The 17,001-nt window shown below is 36.1% G+C and overlaps 1 protein-coding gene across 2 annotated transcripts in view; it reads left to right on the top strand.

The window, feature by feature from the left end:
- PDE4D (phosphodiesterase 4D) overlaps positions 1–17,001 on the top strand; it is a 540,332-nt gene that overhangs the window by 87,164 nt on the left and 436,167 nt on the right. For both annotated transcript variants that reach the window (XM_063179688.1, XM_063179698.1), the window contains exon 2: positions 817–937. In XM_063179688.1, coding sequence (XP_063035758.1) covers positions 896–937 — 42 coding nt within the window. In that variant the 5' untranslated portion in view covers positions 817–895. The remainder of the gene's footprint in view (positions 1–816; positions 938–17,001) is intronic.

The raw sequence follows: 17,001 nt of genomic DNA, 5'->3' as shown, positions 1-17,001 counted from the left end.
ATTGATGTTATATTAGGATGTTTTACTGTAGCAGCTCAGTTGGCCAGAAATTATACTTTATCTCATCTGTGGCTGGCTGAGCTAAAGAAAAAATTGTGCAGAGATGTATCTGGCTGAAATGAGGATATCAATCTTTTTACTGCCTGATCTCAGAGCATCTGAATTTCCCTTTAATTCCACTCTTCCATGGTTATTGCAATGCCTGTAGCCAGAGGCTGACAAATGCTTCTTTTCAAAGCTGTGATGCCATGCCATCATCAGTTGCTAGGGGTTTTTGCTTCGTTATTGTTTTAATACAATGACAGATTTGTCAAATTCTGACAACTATATGAAAGTACCCCACTGCTGGTTTAAGCATTCTTAGGATTTGAAAATTACTCTAGATGACCTTCTCTTCTTTCTCTGAATTTCTAGCCTAAGTCATGGTCTGAATAGCAGATAATTTTTAAAATGCTATTAGACTGAGAAACTGCATAAAAAATATCCAATAAGCCTTATTTTGTTATTACAAACAACACTGCCAATGTCTAGTTAAAAATAATTGTGGTAAAAAGCCTATAATAAGAAGCCTGTAATCTTTCGCAATTTTTTGAGTTGGTATGCATTTGTTATTGACTGGAGAGCATGATCTGTTCACAGATATGTTTGCTGTATGGTTCAGGGCAACTATGTGTTGAATGATGTAGTGATGCATGAAACATTTGCTCTGGTGGATCTTAGAATGTGTGCAGCTTTTATACACTGAAAAACTGTATTATGCCTGAATGTAGAACTTGAAAGGCCTTTGTTTTAATTATATAAATTTATTTCTTTCAGTAGAAAAGCTCTTTGGATGATCGAGGCATAAAACGTCACCTTTGACTTGCAAAACACTCCTGATTTAGTCCTAGTCACCATGAATAAGAATGCCTATAGTCTACGTGGGAAGAGCAAGAGTGTGAGTAGAAGGTTTTCTTTTTCTTGCTTTTTTATTTCATATCATTATTCTTCCACACTTCTTCTGTGTTGTATTAGCCTTTCAAATGCCACTTTCTGAGATGGAATGATAAAATCATTGTAATTTGTACTCTATTATATCTGTAACCTAAATAAATACGTATGTGCCTTCAATACATATGATGAACTTCAACCCAGAGATAAGATTATTCAATAGTAGTATGGTTTCAGTGACTTTTTTTTTATTTTTTATAATTTAAACAGTCATTTCCCACACTTTGTTTTTCAAAAAGTTAGTATTTTCTTGAGCATTCATTGAAATATAAGATTATATAATGTTCACATTGTACTCAGTTGCAAAGGTATCCCCTGCACTGATGTCAAGAACTGTATTTGATCTGATACAAAATGTTGACTGTGAAATATTCCAGGAGATCATGAGAAAATACGCTAATTATATAACCATAGGTTTAGATATGGTTTAATTTTGCCTATTTTCTGGTCTTTTTCATGTGTTTTGTCCTTTATATAAATGTCTTTCTGTATCCAAGAGTACTTCTGAAACAGAGAGGTTTGGACAGACTCTGAAAAGTTCAGACTCTGAAAGGTATTTTTTAACCTGCAAAATAAACTTCCTTATTTTGGTGTTAAATCCTAGCATATCTTGCTCTGTGAACGTAGATAGAACCATCTGGAACTATATCTTCTTTGAACTGGTTACATAAAATATTTCCTACTGTTTGTTGCTTTGAAATGTTAAAATACTTAGTCTCTGAGAAATTATTTTAAGCTACGTGGTGTCATGCTTCATAAATAATTTTTTGACTACTGCTTGTAGGGGAATAGTGAAACTATTTGAACTTTTTCAACAAAAGTGACTTTGGAGAAGCCTCATTAGACTTGCTGAGCACAGCCAAAGATTTCATACAACATGTCAAATGTTCCATTGTTCCATGTGCCTGTCAATTTGAATTTTGGTTGTCAAAGTCATCCCTGGTCTGCCAGACCAGTCATTTCATGAAAAGACCAACTGGTGAATAAGTAAAAATGCTATCAGTTGAATAACCTTAAAAAGGAAGATAGAATATGACTTCTATTTGTATTTAGTGGGATGTTGTCACATATGTTCCAAGAAAGTTTTTGTCCTTTTAGGAAGCATGGGAATCAAGATATTGGTTTAGTGGTTTCAGATGTCAGTGAACATAATTTACTTAATATAGAAGATTAACCTGCAGATATGTGTGAACATTTGGGTATTTTCACCCAATGTAGAACTTAGTGTGCATCTTGAACCAACTAAGGCTAACTTCAACAGTGTAGCATAATAGAAACTGCTGGCAGAAAATACTTAAACATTTCCATTTCTTTTCTGACAACACAATTTGTATAGTACTATCAAAGTAACTTGGAAGTGATATCGTTATTAAAAATATGTGTTTAATATTTATTAACTGTACTTCTAATAGATTTTTAAATTCTATTACTTAACTATCCTCAGATGGCACAATATGTCTAATCCTACTAGACCTTCTCTCTCTCCCTGATGGTTGGGATAGTATTACCACTCATTCTTTCATTGGAGGCCTATGGAGTTGCATTTAACTGCAGTTGTGAAAAGGGTTTATATAATAGTAATTTCTTTCTTTCAGTGCTGCTCACAGCATTCAGTGAGGATATCAGCATCCACGTCATTTCAGCCTATGTGTACTATTTGTCTAATACTTTTTCTTATGTATCCTTAGGTTGCTCTTTATTTTTTTTACAACTTTTAAATAATTTCCTCTTTTTCTTTTTTTTTTTGTTCCTCTTTTTCCAGCATTTTCAACTTACAATATTCTAAGTGGTCTAATGCTTCTAATTCCATGACTTATCATCTGGTACTTCGGAAAACACAGCTAAATCTTTGTCTCTCCCTGTCTCCGTCCATCTCACCCTCCTTGCAATTTGTTTTCCTCCTCCATTTCCATTCCCTCCCCACCACAAAATTCTAGTAAAAAATGTAGTTTTAGTTAGTACTGGCCAACTATAGAATGAGGTCTTTTTTTGAATAATTCTTATAATAAAACAGTGAACTTGATTTTTTTTGTGTTTCAGAAGGTCTTAATATTATTTTCATAACTGCATAAGCACGGCAAAGTATTTCCACACACTATTTCTACAGCTTTGCATATGTGCATATAATTTGTTCTTTATCAAAAAGCATGATGAAGTATATTTATTGGTACTTTCAAAATCAGACTTCCAGCCTATCTTCAATTAAACTAGCATAGCTTTACTGACAATTAGTACACCATCTATAATAAATAACTTTTCAACAAAGTATTGTAATAATTAGATTTCTTTGGGAGTATATTGGAGCATATTTGGTCAGCTAAAGGAAGTAAGAGTCCTTTCAGGTGATGAGCATGCTAGTATCAAGAATGAAGTCTGAATATCACACTGTGTGGGATTTTATCTTGGAACATTGTGTCAGAAGTGATTCAATCCTTGTGAAATCTGAAAGTAGCTATATTGCAAGAAAATGAACCAAGAAAGAGAATATATTTAGCAACTGGGTCTGCTTAAACTGTAGCATTTTAACAGCTTCAACAAAAACAAAAGAAAAGGAGTGGGGGGCAGGAAGCAAAATTAGAACTTTAAGGGTAGTTTGTTTACCTTTTAATTTATTATTAACTGTAAAAGCCTAGAATTTCAAGACTTTTGAATTCATAAATATAAAAAATATATTTTCCACATTGATATGTTCAGGATAAACTACAGATCACTAATAGGAGACAAAGTGGCTCATATTTTATGATTCAAGCTGTAAAAGCAAAATTTTGACCACTGGGGTCAAAAAATGGTGGACCTCAAAATGGAATGCTCTCCAAACAGAAGTTGCAGGAAAGATTCTGAGCTGCATGCAGAAGTTGTGATGGGGGGAGGTGATGGTGGTGGTGGCAAATCATGCAAATGCAAAACAGGCATAGAAAAGTGCAAAGGAGGGCAGAGAGCTATTTGCAAACAGCTGACTCACTGAGATGTTTTCATCCAAAGTTCTTAGGGCTAGATTGTCACAACCTTTGCTTGTGATGTGGGGGAGTGAAGAGAAGTTACACACTTCTTTTGTTCCTGTGTTCATTTCCCCTTAGATGATGAGTCTCAGAGAAGACAAGGGCCACTCCTCCTGAAGGGAGAGGGAATGTCCTCCTGTCTTCCCCAGACAAATGCACTACACTCCTCTGCTCACCAGCTAGAATACTTAGCCAACATCAGTATAAGACACTCAATAGCAAAAAATAGAGTGATATAGCTCTCCACTGAGAGTGTGAAACAATTGCAAAGAAGCTCAGTTCCAGCCCCTTTTCTGGCACAGCGCAGTTTAGTCAGACAGAAATTCTTGCTTCAGGTCAATAGTTCTAAGTAAGCAATTTGTCAACAGACAAACTTGCAGTTCTCCAGAAGTATTTTTCATAATAAAATTGCATTAGTTACAAATAAATTGATTTTTCTCTCATCACCAATGGTTAGGTCCATTTGTTATCTGATAGAAGGATACTTAGAGGGAGATTGCTTGGACTAACCATTCTTAATTAATGGGAAGCAATTTCATTGCATATTCTTTGCCTTCTTCCACCTCTCTCTGTGTAATACAATCTTTGCAAATGAAACAAGGGATAGAAAAGGCAAAGGTGGGACATTGCTAAAGGGCAAATAGAAATTCATATAGTGGTGCTATTTTTCCCTTAATGTCACTGGCTGACTGGCAAAATGGACATTTTAGGCATCACGTTTCCTTATGTAAAGCAGCAGCTTATGTAAGAAATGCCTGGCACAGCTTTCATACTTTTTTTTGAACATTCCTTTTACAGGGCTAGTAATTAATAGTAATTAATGCCTATTGTGAGAGTCCAGTCTGAGAAACAATAGTTAGATTTGGATCCTACTAAATTAATTATTTTATGCTAATTTACTATAGTCACATAATATCCTTTTAGTTGTGGGATTACCTTTTGAAAACCGAGGAAAGATACTATAGCCAGAATATGCTAGTTTATTCCTGAGAAAGATATTGCACGTGTTAAATTTCTTCCTACTCATTCTGGATTTATCCATATTAATCTTCTTCTCTCCAGTGGTGGAAGTTTTCTTCATGGAAGTTATGACTAATATTTCCAGCTACCCTGTTCTGTTTGGATCTCAAAATCTATTCTCCATACTTTTCTTCCTTCTGACTCTGACATTTCTTTAATTAATATACATGCTTTTGTCATAAATCTCTTTTCTTCTCTTGACTCTTCTCCTAGCTCAGCTCCTGCCTATGTTCCTAATTAAGTTCCAGCCTTTTTGAAGGAAGTCATACCTCTTTATCTAGGCCTGGGCAATACTTACAATTTTGAGACATAACTGCAGCATTTTGGAACATGAAAATACTCCCACTCATGTGCTAACAGACATAAAAATCCTAATCTGTAACTCAAATGTCATAACTATTATGCAGATTTAAATAATAATCTGTGGGGCAATGATATTTATTTAGTCCAAATTACATCAACAGGAATAAAATCCCTTAATGGTTTGGGTGTGTCTGACAGAGTTTTATAGCTCAGTGATACTAGCAAAGCCCCGAATTACACCTAGGTCTCTATTTTTTTGAGTTCTTGCACATTTGTGTCATTGGCATCCCTTGTCCCAGTTCTTCCTATCTGCAACAATGATTGTCTGCTGGGAGGCTACATCTTCTCAGCAATACATTTATGCTCTCAATTCTCCCACCCAGTGCTTGATTTGAGGCTGTCTTGAAGAGGCACAGTGTAAGATTCAGGCCCCCTTTCATGGGAAGGACTGGGAGGTGTCAACCATTTGTATCAGAATTACACCTACTTTTGTGTTTTTCTCAGAGTAATTATTCCAAATCTGACACCAGATCCAGCCCTTTTTTTCCAGCCCAGTTTTTCCTGTTTGATGGAAACTGCTCTGAACTTTGGAATACTTCACTACAGTGGTGAAAATAACATTAAAAACCCCTGAAGATCTCACTCTATGACTATAAAGAAAATATGCTTAACCTAAAGAGTATAAACTTAAATGAAATAGATGTAATAGGTTAGAAAAGAAAAACATGGGTAGATTACTGAGTGTTGGAATAGGGAAATTAGGAGTAAAGACAATAAAGATTAGGACTTTATACACTGCACTTCACACTGAGGACAGCTAGTGGTCAGAGAGGAGTAAAGGAAAGGCAAGAACATGGTGGATAATGTAATTAAAACAGAGTAATATTAAAGATTTATTGATCTCCCTACTTTTGCTTCCCACTTATTACAGTATATTTCTAATCCATGACTGAGTTTCTAGATGCTCTTCTCTCTTTAAATATGAAGATGGTCTTTCTGGCTCCTCAGTTTGCAAACACTGCATCTTTTGATTCCCTCTTTGAGACTAAATTTTGAAATGGTGCTTAGGAGAAGGCTGAGTGATGCTGACAGAGTGAGGGATATAGGGGAATGAGCATGTAACTGATGCACACTCTATATGGATGGAAATGTCATATTGTGTAATTCCTTTTTGAAATGTAAATTCTGTTCTTATTTGTCTTTCACTTGTCTTCTTAAATTGCAGATAGTTATTGTCAATATCTCTACATCTGTCAGAGTGCAATGGATATTGCATCTTTAGGTTCTCCTGCATGATAAGGGCCTTAAGATATTTATAATAGAAATATTAAGTATTTTCAATGCAAATTTAAAATTTTAAAATTTTGGAAGTATGATAGATCAGTAGAGTACTAAAGAATGGTAAGTAGCAGTCACATGAAAAATGTTTTTAGAGGAACAAATACTGTAGTAATGGTAGAACAATTTGTTAGATGCTTTTGTTGAAAATGGAACTGGCTTCATACTAGTTATTATGTTAAAACAGATAATTCCTTGGCAAGGATTACTGTTCTTTGACCACTGACGGCAAAAGGAGACATGAAGAACTAAAAACAATGAACAGCTGAGTAGTATTAAAACTTGAGTACATTGACAAGAGCAGTATATTCCAGAATTAAGACTGCCCTTCAGCTCCTAATTGGTGGTCTTGCTATTGGAGTTTTGCAATTTCTATTTTGTTTCTTCAGCAACGGCTTCAGAAACAGCTGAGATAGTATGTAAAAAATGAGATTTTTTTTTTCTTAATGTTGTATAGTTTTTCCCTTGTGACACAGGCTATCTATGTATGCATATGTGTCCGTACACATAAATATAGAGCCTAGAAAGGCAGAAAGCATATGCTGTGTATGTCCATTAGGAAGCCCTTAATGAAGAAAGAACAGGATCAGTTTTCCTTAAATTAATAAGAAGTTCCATTAAAAAAATCAAATCTAGTTCTGAAGAGGGCTAATACCAAACTTGCCTTTCTGTGAAATACGAGACTTCTCTCACCGAAATTGAAGCCTGGTACCTTACACAGGATCGCAGCAGGAACACTGCAAACTGCATATGAACAGTGAAACTACATAATCTGTAGTCTCTCAGCAGATGCATCTGGTAGCTTGAAGTTGAAAAAGTTAATATTATCCATGAAAGGGCTGGTTAAATCTTCAGATTCTTGTCTATTTCTTTCGGCATTGGGAATTTCAGTTTTGTCTGTTTATTTTCTTTCTGTCTCCTTTTTAAACTTTATTATAATTTGGACCAAAACTCATCTAAAGAAAGGACAGAATATGTTGAAGATCTGGGGAATTCCTGCTTTTCATTGTAGCCTTTGATTCTATGATTCAATACAGTTTGAGAAACAGACAATCAACAGATTGTCAATACAGTCAACAGAAACAGAAATTTTTGGTCAGTTGCAGCTGAATGTTTGCAGATAGATCTAAAATAATGTTCTTAAAAGACCAAATGAGGCCTATTAGGTGTTTGTTTCATGTCTCTGTAAAGAGAGGGATCAAAGGAAACAAACTTTGCAGTGTTTCCTACCATGTTCCACTTCTGCTGTTTGCAATTTTCACATTTAAATATGCAAAATAACTAGAAATTACCCAACTCTTCCCTTATAGAACCAATAAGTCCCTCACTTTCAAACAGTCCTAATAAAGATGGATTTTTATTTTGAAACCTCTAAAAGGCTGTGACTTACTGCCTCTGCCCTGTCAGTACTAAGCTGGAAAAATAAAGGAGGCTCAGACTTGCTCTAGGGCTAGTACTTATCTCATATCTCAGATCATGTGTTCTAGAAAATGATTTGATTTTGATTTTTCAAATCTATCTTTTTTTTTTTTTCCTGCTGCTGCATTCTGTTCTCATTCCCCCTCCCCCATCCCTGCCTTTTTTTTTTAAGTCAGGATAACTTGCCTAGAGACTAAATTACTTATCACTTCACCTTTTCTTTATAAGCATATAAAACAATGGAAGCCTTTTAATCTGATGGATTTTCACTGTGATTTGTGGCCCTCCTGAAAACAAGGCATTCTCTGGTATAACTTCTAAGCTTTTCTTTTGCTTTGGGTTCCTAGCTGTTAGCTTTCACCTATGCTTTTGACACATGCTTATAGATTTTTCACGGTCCTGTCTGCTTTTTTGGAGCATTTTCTTGGTCTCTGTTAGGATGTTAGACCGTGCATCTTCCTTTCCTGTTTAAGATCCGGAAAGTAATGAAGGCAATGGTGCAATGTCCAAAATAATTAGTCAGTTACAATGTACAAATTAAGCCAAAATCCGTTAGCTCTTCTGTCAGATATTACATATTAGAATATTGCAACACTTCATCTGGACATTTTGCTGTAATAATATAATATAATAAAAAAAAAAACAGAGTTAAGAAAATTAGGGCTCATCTGAAAAAGCCAGTGCAGCAATATCAAAGAAACACTTAATTTGTTATGAAAGCAACACAGGAAATTTGCATGGTCTTAAATAAGTACAAACTACAACTCATTGCAAGATGATTTTAAAAACCAAATTAGCATACATAATATTTTTGGTTAAAGAACTGAAAAAAATAATCAAATTTTGTATGAGATGGGGGATATTTTTTATTATACTTGTTGTGCATCTTATACATTTTAAATTACCATGCCTTGAGAAAATAGATTTCAAAACATAAGTGAACATCTGAAAATACTGAAAGGCAATCATGTCCAATTCCTCCCTTAGGTAAATGAACTACAAATTTCTACCCACATAATCTGAAACTTAGACAAAGGCTATGACACTCTTATCTACATCCTTTTCTCTGCATGTTCTTCATAAATACTAGCAATTAATAGCAAAATTTCATCTCTTTCTGGAGCAGAACATTGTGTGTCACTGAATTTTTTACCAGGATCAATATCTGAACTGCATTGCACGTGTCAAGACCTAGATTTTCTTAGTAACAACAGTATCTGAATAATAAAGTAAGAACAAATGAGTTAGGATGGGAAGGGAAATTTAGACAGATAGTAAGGAAAAATTTAGATGAAATTGTTGTATATTTACAAGTATCTACTTCTAGCCTTGTTTTTGGTGTCTTCACTTCAGAGAGAAGATGCTAGATTTTTTCTTGATGCCTTTGAAAATTTCTCTAGAAATAATTTTCACTTATTCTCTTAATGAGAAAGCAGCTCAGTGTCACAATTGTCATGGTTTGACGCTGGCACAATGCCAGTGCCCCCATGAAAATACACTTTCTTTGGTATCTGCTATAAAATGTGACAAGGAATAAGCAAAGCAGGCTCTTACTTAGAAATAAAAAAGAATTTAACTAAACTACAAGGGAAAGAAAAAAAAAAGAAACACACACAGGGAAAACGAAAACTTCACAAATACATCTCTTCCTCTTCCTCACCAACTCTCCAATACAATACATTCTCCAAATCACTGACTCTCAGTTCAGCACTACCTTTTAGACAATCAATCTTCAGTTCATCAAGAGGAGGATGGCACTTCTTCATGGCACTTCTTGTGCCATGGTGACTTCTTCTTTCATGTCCAATGCTCTCACCACTGAACACGGACCAGAGCTGCTTCTAGGGTTGTCTTTTAAGGATGCTTTGTCTCATTCTAAAAAAGGCACAGTCTTTCTTTCAGGACACCTGTCCCCCCCATGTTTTTGCAGCCCCTGGGGCTGAGGGGTACCCACCCTGAACCCTCCCGGTTCTGAGGCCTTGCCCCCCCTGGAAGCAGTCTCTGTATCACAAGGAAACAGTCCATGGCTATACAAAAAAAGAGTCCAGCAAAAAACGCCACCTCCCTCTTCTCCATTCTTCCAACATCTCTCTCTCTGGCCCAGACCTTCATCACTTGCCCATTTCCTTCTTCATCTTCTACTCTTATCTCTCTTCTTGAAAGGGTTGATGTTCTGTAAAGTTTTCATTGCCCACAAAGGGTTAAAAGCTCTTACAAGTGGCTGGACTCCTTGCTGTCCCCCCCCCCCCCCCCTTTGCCACAGGCCGTGCTGTGCCGGCAGCACACGGTATCAAATTCTAAGATAACAGATAACAGGCCTCCCGGTACCTCTCCCTCTTCCACCCTTGGCCCCTCAGGGTCAGGCCCACCTCTCCCCGGGCCGCATGGCTTTTCCCTCCCCGCCACCCAGCCAGCAGCTGGGCCTGGGCAGAGATCCAACTCTTCCCGCCAGAAATTCAAAGAGAACCTTCCAGGGGGGAGCCCTGCTTTTAACCCTGTGTTCTCAGAGGCGGATCCAATGCTCCAGTGGCTAGACCAGGTGCCAATATTAAAATCTGAGCACCCATTGGCCTGACCACAGCATCCCAGAAAACATATTTCCAGTCAAACCACCACACAATCCAGAGAGTAGAAGATCAAATCTCAATGGTTTTGCTATGCTCTTTTCAAAATAAAACAATTGTCTCAGTGCAAATATTCTTACTTAATGATCCTTTCTTGAGAGAGTAAATTAGGATTTCTCTGTTCCTCTTTTGAAGCAGCAGCTCATCTGTTACAGGAAGGAGTTGTTTTAAAAAAGAAAAATGGAAAATGAGGTTAGTTAAAACATTGAAAAATAATATTTTTGGAGAATGTGTCATTTTCTAAGAGAAAACCTGTGAGAAAAGATGTGTGATCACAAAGACCAACATGGTTTTATGGCAGTACCCAGACCTTCATCCACATTGCTTTGCAGGCTGTTCTGGCATCTCTCTCTGTATGTTATACAGCATTTTTTGCTTTCTTGCATCTTCAGTTGCATCTTAGGAAAAGGAAATCATATAAAGGAGAGGCAGCAAAGACACCTGTCACTTATCCATATAATTACTCTTATAGCTCTTTTCCATGCTGTGCCTTTGGGGGTCACTTCAGAGTGAAAAATCTCAGTTCATAAAGTACATATAAAAATAGCAGTCTTTTATATTCTTTTTGCATTTTATCTTGATCAAATAAAAATTACTATGTTACTACCTAGACTGGTACATAATAGTAGCAAATAAAAATAATTGGAACACTTTAAAATTTTTGAGCCTCATTATAGAAGCCATAAATATCTCTATCAGAAGCCATAAATATCTCTATCCATGTTTTCCAAACTACACTGGTTTCTTTGGTTGCACAGTGCTGTGTGTCGTGAAGCAGTCCCAGTTAACCATTTACATTTTCTTAATCAGGAATGCATCAGAAGTCTGGTCAGAACTGTTGCTATTTTACAAGCATCTGCTATTTTCATGATTGTGTCTTCCTCTTCATCTGCAATTCAGTACAAAGATTTAATTAAAGTAGTTAAAATAACAGACAACAGATGTGATCTGCTCAACTACAAGTAGGCAGTTTGAGATTCCTCTGTGGATGAACAGAAATTAAAACAATTAAAATTCTGTAATTTATTTCAATTACTTTGTCTACCAAGTTTAGCTAAACACTGTTGTCTTGCAACATTGCTTTCCAATACCTAATCATGTGGAATTCTTAAGAGCTGCCTACAGTTTTTACTAAACTTATTTTGGACAAAGGAAGTTCCTGCCTTTTTTTCTGATTTCCTAAGGAGAGTGTACCTTATTATGCTTTAATTCCTGGACTTTTTCTACATTAAGTAATCCACATCACTATGCTCTTGTATGAGGTGCCGGCAGCAGAGGTAGAGATCAGAATCTCTAAATCTTATATATTGTCACAGCAATATATCAGTCTCATCTGCCGCATAAATGTGGCCGGCATAATTCCTTGGGAAGGCCCTGTTTTGGTTGTTTCAATTTTAAGCTCAATTGTGAGTTCAATTGCAAGTTCAATTGTGGCTGGGTATGCCTCAAGCCTTCACTTGCTTTCTTTAGCTATAGGATTTTTTATTTGTAGAAAATTGTTTGCATATAGAAACACAAAAGAAAAACTGCCTTTTTTTTTTTTTTCCATCAAAAAATGTCTAATTAGAATGAAATATATACAAATTAATTAGCTTGTGCTGACCATAACATCCTAAGTTGTTGAGTTGCTGCCCAGCGGACTTCATCACTCATCAGAGTAATCAAGATAAAATGGGATGCAAATTAGGAAGTAAATATATTGGATATTTGTACCCTAATCATGCCTTTCCCTTCTTCCCCCCAGTGTTCACAAGTACTAGGTCTCTGTTCATTTTTTTCTGTAGTTAATCAGATGTTCTTTTTCTGTTCCTCAATGCATAACAATTCCTTCTACTCTTTGAGTTTCTCTTTGTGATGCTGTTTTAAATTTTAATGTCTCTTCTGGCTGTGTTTCTCCATGAATAATCCCACTAAATGGTGAATGCAAAGTAACTAAAAAAATAATTCCAGTATGTTGTTCTAGGGTTGAATCAATGAATAGAGATGTAATAGACAAACCACAGTAATAGTAGTGAGTTTGGGAAAGAATATTATTCTCTCTATCAAAACATTGCAAACTTGCTGTGGTGCATAAACTGAAAGAATTAATATCATGGAATTCATGCATCACTGAATCACTATGGAAAATACAAAAAAATTAAAAAAAAGAAAAAAAAAGTGCAGTTAATTATCATATGGTTAAGTAGACCAAAGTACTACTTTCACAGAGGTGAATGATATTCTTTCCCCTGGAACAAAACTATTGTCTCAAGAAAAATATCTATTGGCTTAGTAATATTCCTTGAAGCTTTGCAAAAGAATCCTCAGAGCTTGGTAGAGTGCAATTTGAAATATGTTTAAAATCAATTTATTAATTTTGCCATGGCTCAGGTAAGGTACCTTATGATATGTGATACCTTAGGATATAAGGATGGTGTCCCTTTCACACTTAGCTTTGGTTTTTTTAGCTTTTTCATATAATGAGTTCCTGCATGCTGGCTTTCAGTCAAGAGCAGTCTCAGTTAATGTGGTGGGACAGCATGCAGTTACTAAAAGATACAGAACAGACATGTATAAATACTGTCCACACAACATTATATTTTCCACTACCAGTCTCATCTATGTGGCAATAAGAAAGAGATAATGTTTGAAGTTAAATTTTAAAACGGTGGTGAGAGCAGAGGTATAAGTAAAACTTTCTCTCAGCCAGGCATCACAGATTTGTTAATGACATCCTGACAATATTTTCATCAAATTGTTTGGAAAGAACCTTAAGTATCATCTAGTTCCAACCTTCTGCCATGAGCCAGAACACCTACCACTAGACCAGGGCTCAAAACTCCATTCAGTCTGGCCTTGACCGGGGGATGGGGCATTCACACCTTCTCTGCATGCTGTGTCCTAGTGCCTCACCAGCCTCACAATAAAAATATTCCTTCTAATATCTACTCTAAATCTACCATATTTCAGGTTAAAACCATCCCCCCCTTGTCCTGTTGCAGCTTTTGTAAAAACTCCCTCTCCATCTTCCTTGTCAGCTCCCTTCAGGTAGGGGAATGTGGCAATTATGCTGCTCCAAAGCTTTCTCTTCTGCAGTCTGAACAATCCCAATTCTCTTACGCATTCCTTGTAAGGAGGTGCTCTGCCCCTTGATCATCTTGGTGTCCTTCCTCTGGACTTGCTTCAGCAGGCAGAGGACCTTCCTTTGCTGGAGACCCCAGAGCTTGATGCAGCCCTGCAGGTGGGCTTTTACATGACCATAGTTTGAAGACAGTTGATGAAACAAAAAGAAAACTGTTGCTTTACATGGAGAATTTGCATCACAGTCTTTGGATCTTTTTCAGTCTGAAAAACCTACAGAAATAAAATCTACAAAAATTGCTGTGGTTGTTTCAGTGTTCAATGTTCTCTCCTTACTTCCAGGAACAAGAACCAGGGAAAATAAAAGAATGCTGGAATAGCAGTATAGCAACTCTTGAATCATCCTATAGTGAACAACAATTTGTTAAGACACTCTTATTTTCAATACAATGGTGTATACTTCAGGGTGTGTGTCAAGGATACTGGCAACTGCTTCAGGCATTAGCTCTCCCTTCTGTCTTTTTCCATCCCTGACAGCACATGGCCCCCTGCCCCTAGTAGCTCCTTCTTCAGCTTTAAAAAAACACTCATGTTACAGAAGTGTTTTCAGAGGGGAAATTATAAAGGGAAGGAAAGGGTCAGTTTACCTTTGTTGGTGTGAAGTTGAAAATACTTGGGTGAAAAGTTTGGGTGTTAGAATTATAGGTAATAAAATTTGCTCACAGAACTCTCACCAAAATTCTACTGCGGTGTTCTTCCCTCACAACAATCTATCATAGATGTCCAGCATTATTAAAACCAAAATCTATTTCTAAGGCAAGAATCTATTTTATGGGTGGAAAAGTCCATTGATGACATCACCAAGGAACTCAGAATAACACTGTAAGCATGCTTTCTTTAGAGGTGTGATAACCTGAAATTGTGAAAATCACAGTAGTAGCAGCAGATGTATTTAAAGGCACTTGTTGTTAGGTTGGTGCTCAGAGGTTACAGGGCTGCCCAGTAGCATGATTTTGTGGTGACTTTAAGTTGCTGGCTAGGTTAGTAAACAGGAGCAGTGAAAGAGTCAGACAAGAAACTGTATTTCTAACCATTCCTCTCTATTCATGAAGCACTAAAGAGTGCAAATTTTTCAAAGTACAGAAGAGAATCTAGGAATCTCTCTCTTCAGTGAAATCTGAAAAGTTAAGATATATGACCTGGTGTCAGCGTTTGATAAGAAGAAGAGTGAGGAAAAGTGTTTGAAATTCAGGATTTCTTACTGGAACATACATATGAAACAAACAGTGTAAATGTATGCAAAGAAAAATATAAATAATAAAAATTCCTTTATAAGCTCAGAACTTCTGGAGTTACAGTTATTTGCTGTCATTCAGATCCTGGAAAAAAAACATGGAATGATTTCTCTTGCCATGTAATTTTTTAGAGAACTGTGCCTCAACATTTTTAATTGTACATAAATTGATACGTAAGATTTTCTAATAGGTTAATTTTGAAAACCTGCATACTCTTGCTAGAGAAGTCTTAAATTTTGTAAAGGGATAATATTTTTAGGTATGTGACTGAGTTTGTATAATGTCAGTTTCAGAATAGGTGAAAATTTTTGTCAATACATGGAGTGCTTGCATGGACTGAGATAAGCAATTTGTCTACCTTGAGCTCTGCAATATGGCACTACAAATTTTATCCAGATTTTGTACATTTTTATCTCTCACACATATCCAAATGGTAAACCATCAAATTCCTCCTCCTCACCCCACAGTACATTGGGATTTTTTTATAATTTTTAAAAAATAATTAATCTCTACAAAAAATAAATTTGTAGTGCTATTGCATGAAATGGCTGTGATGGGTGTAAAAGAGATTATATTTGTAAGCACATTTATTTATTGTTTGTGAGAAATTGCATGTTAGCTGTTAATTGGCAGATTCTCAGGTGAAAACATTCTTAAGAAATTTTCCTGCCCACATGTTGAGTTACAGCCACTCTTTATGTCGGTATGTAGTGCCAGGAATGTGCAACTCTGTGACTGCCCATGCTCTGGGAGACTCGGAGCTCAAGCCGTAAATCTGTGTTTTAAAAGCTGCAGAAAATTTTAGAAGTAGACACAAGGACTGTGGATTTTATTGGTACTCAACAGCAGAAACTTCTGTACATATGCCTACAGTTACAATCTTTTTTTTAAAATATATTTTAAAATATATTTATATTTTTGAAATATAACACTTCTGTGTTCAAAGGTCTGTGTATGACCAGAGAGATTGATGTCATAAAGAAGAATAGAAAGCAGTGAGGGAAAAGTCTAGGATTTGAAGTGATTCCACAATTAAGATGAGGTCTTATATTTTGGCATCATACCACCATTTTTATGCTGGTTATTCCAGGGGAAAACAAATTAAATAAACCAGTCTGATTTTGTTGGCTTTTTTAAAAGGAAATACCTTATGGAAGTTTTCTTGAAGATGCTTAGAGTAAAATCTCTTTACTGCTTGGAAATGAAGGGATTTTAAGTTAAAAACTATGCAAAATAGGTGGTTATGATGCCATAATTCATGTCTCATTTTAATTTTTTTTTTTATTTTTTACATTTTAAGCAGAGGGAGAATCTAGGATGATAGAGGCAATGTTATGGCCCCAATTCTATCCTCTTCAGAGCAAGTTTTCAAATTTTCAATTTTTAATATTTGCAGAAAGAAATCTATTGTGGAAGCCATTTGGAAATTTGGTTTTGGAACAGGCCTCCCTTGGGTCCTACACTTACTATGACGTTAGGATAAATTGCCTATATGGCAGTGCCAAATTCAGCACTCTGCAGCTCTTCCTGCCTGACCAGCTGTTATTAAACGTGGCAACTAACACAGTCTGAAAATGATCAAGGCCTTATGTTGACACAGGAGGGTATTTCAACTGTCATGCAGATGAGAGCTATTGACATTTACCTTTCCTTCATTATGTAGTTAATTTGGAGTTTGGAAGTGATAGAAAATACTATTCATCAGTAGAGTGGTACATTTACAGTGGTCTGAGAAACTACAGCAGCAGTTAAATTTTTATGTACTCTACACTCGACTGAGTAGATGGGACTATCAATCTCCCTCCTTTCACTGCTGGAACGAAAAGCATGAGGATGTTATTGCTTGTTTAAGAAATGGACAGTCTGTAACTCTTGAACCTCGTGCAGCTTTAAAACGGTTACTAAAGAGAGTAGTTTAATTTGTTACTTGATTCTGACAATTTATTCACCAAT

This window comes from Melospiza melodia, chromosome Z (genome assembly GCF_035770615.1).
Source record: "Melospiza melodia melodia isolate bMelMel2 chromosome Z, bMelMel2.pri, whole genome shotgun sequence".
NCBI classification, from domain to species: domain Eukaryota; kingdom Metazoa; phylum Chordata; class Aves; order Passeriformes; family Passerellidae; genus Melospiza; species Melospiza melodia.
This window is presented reverse-complemented; position numbering and strand designations above follow the sequence as displayed.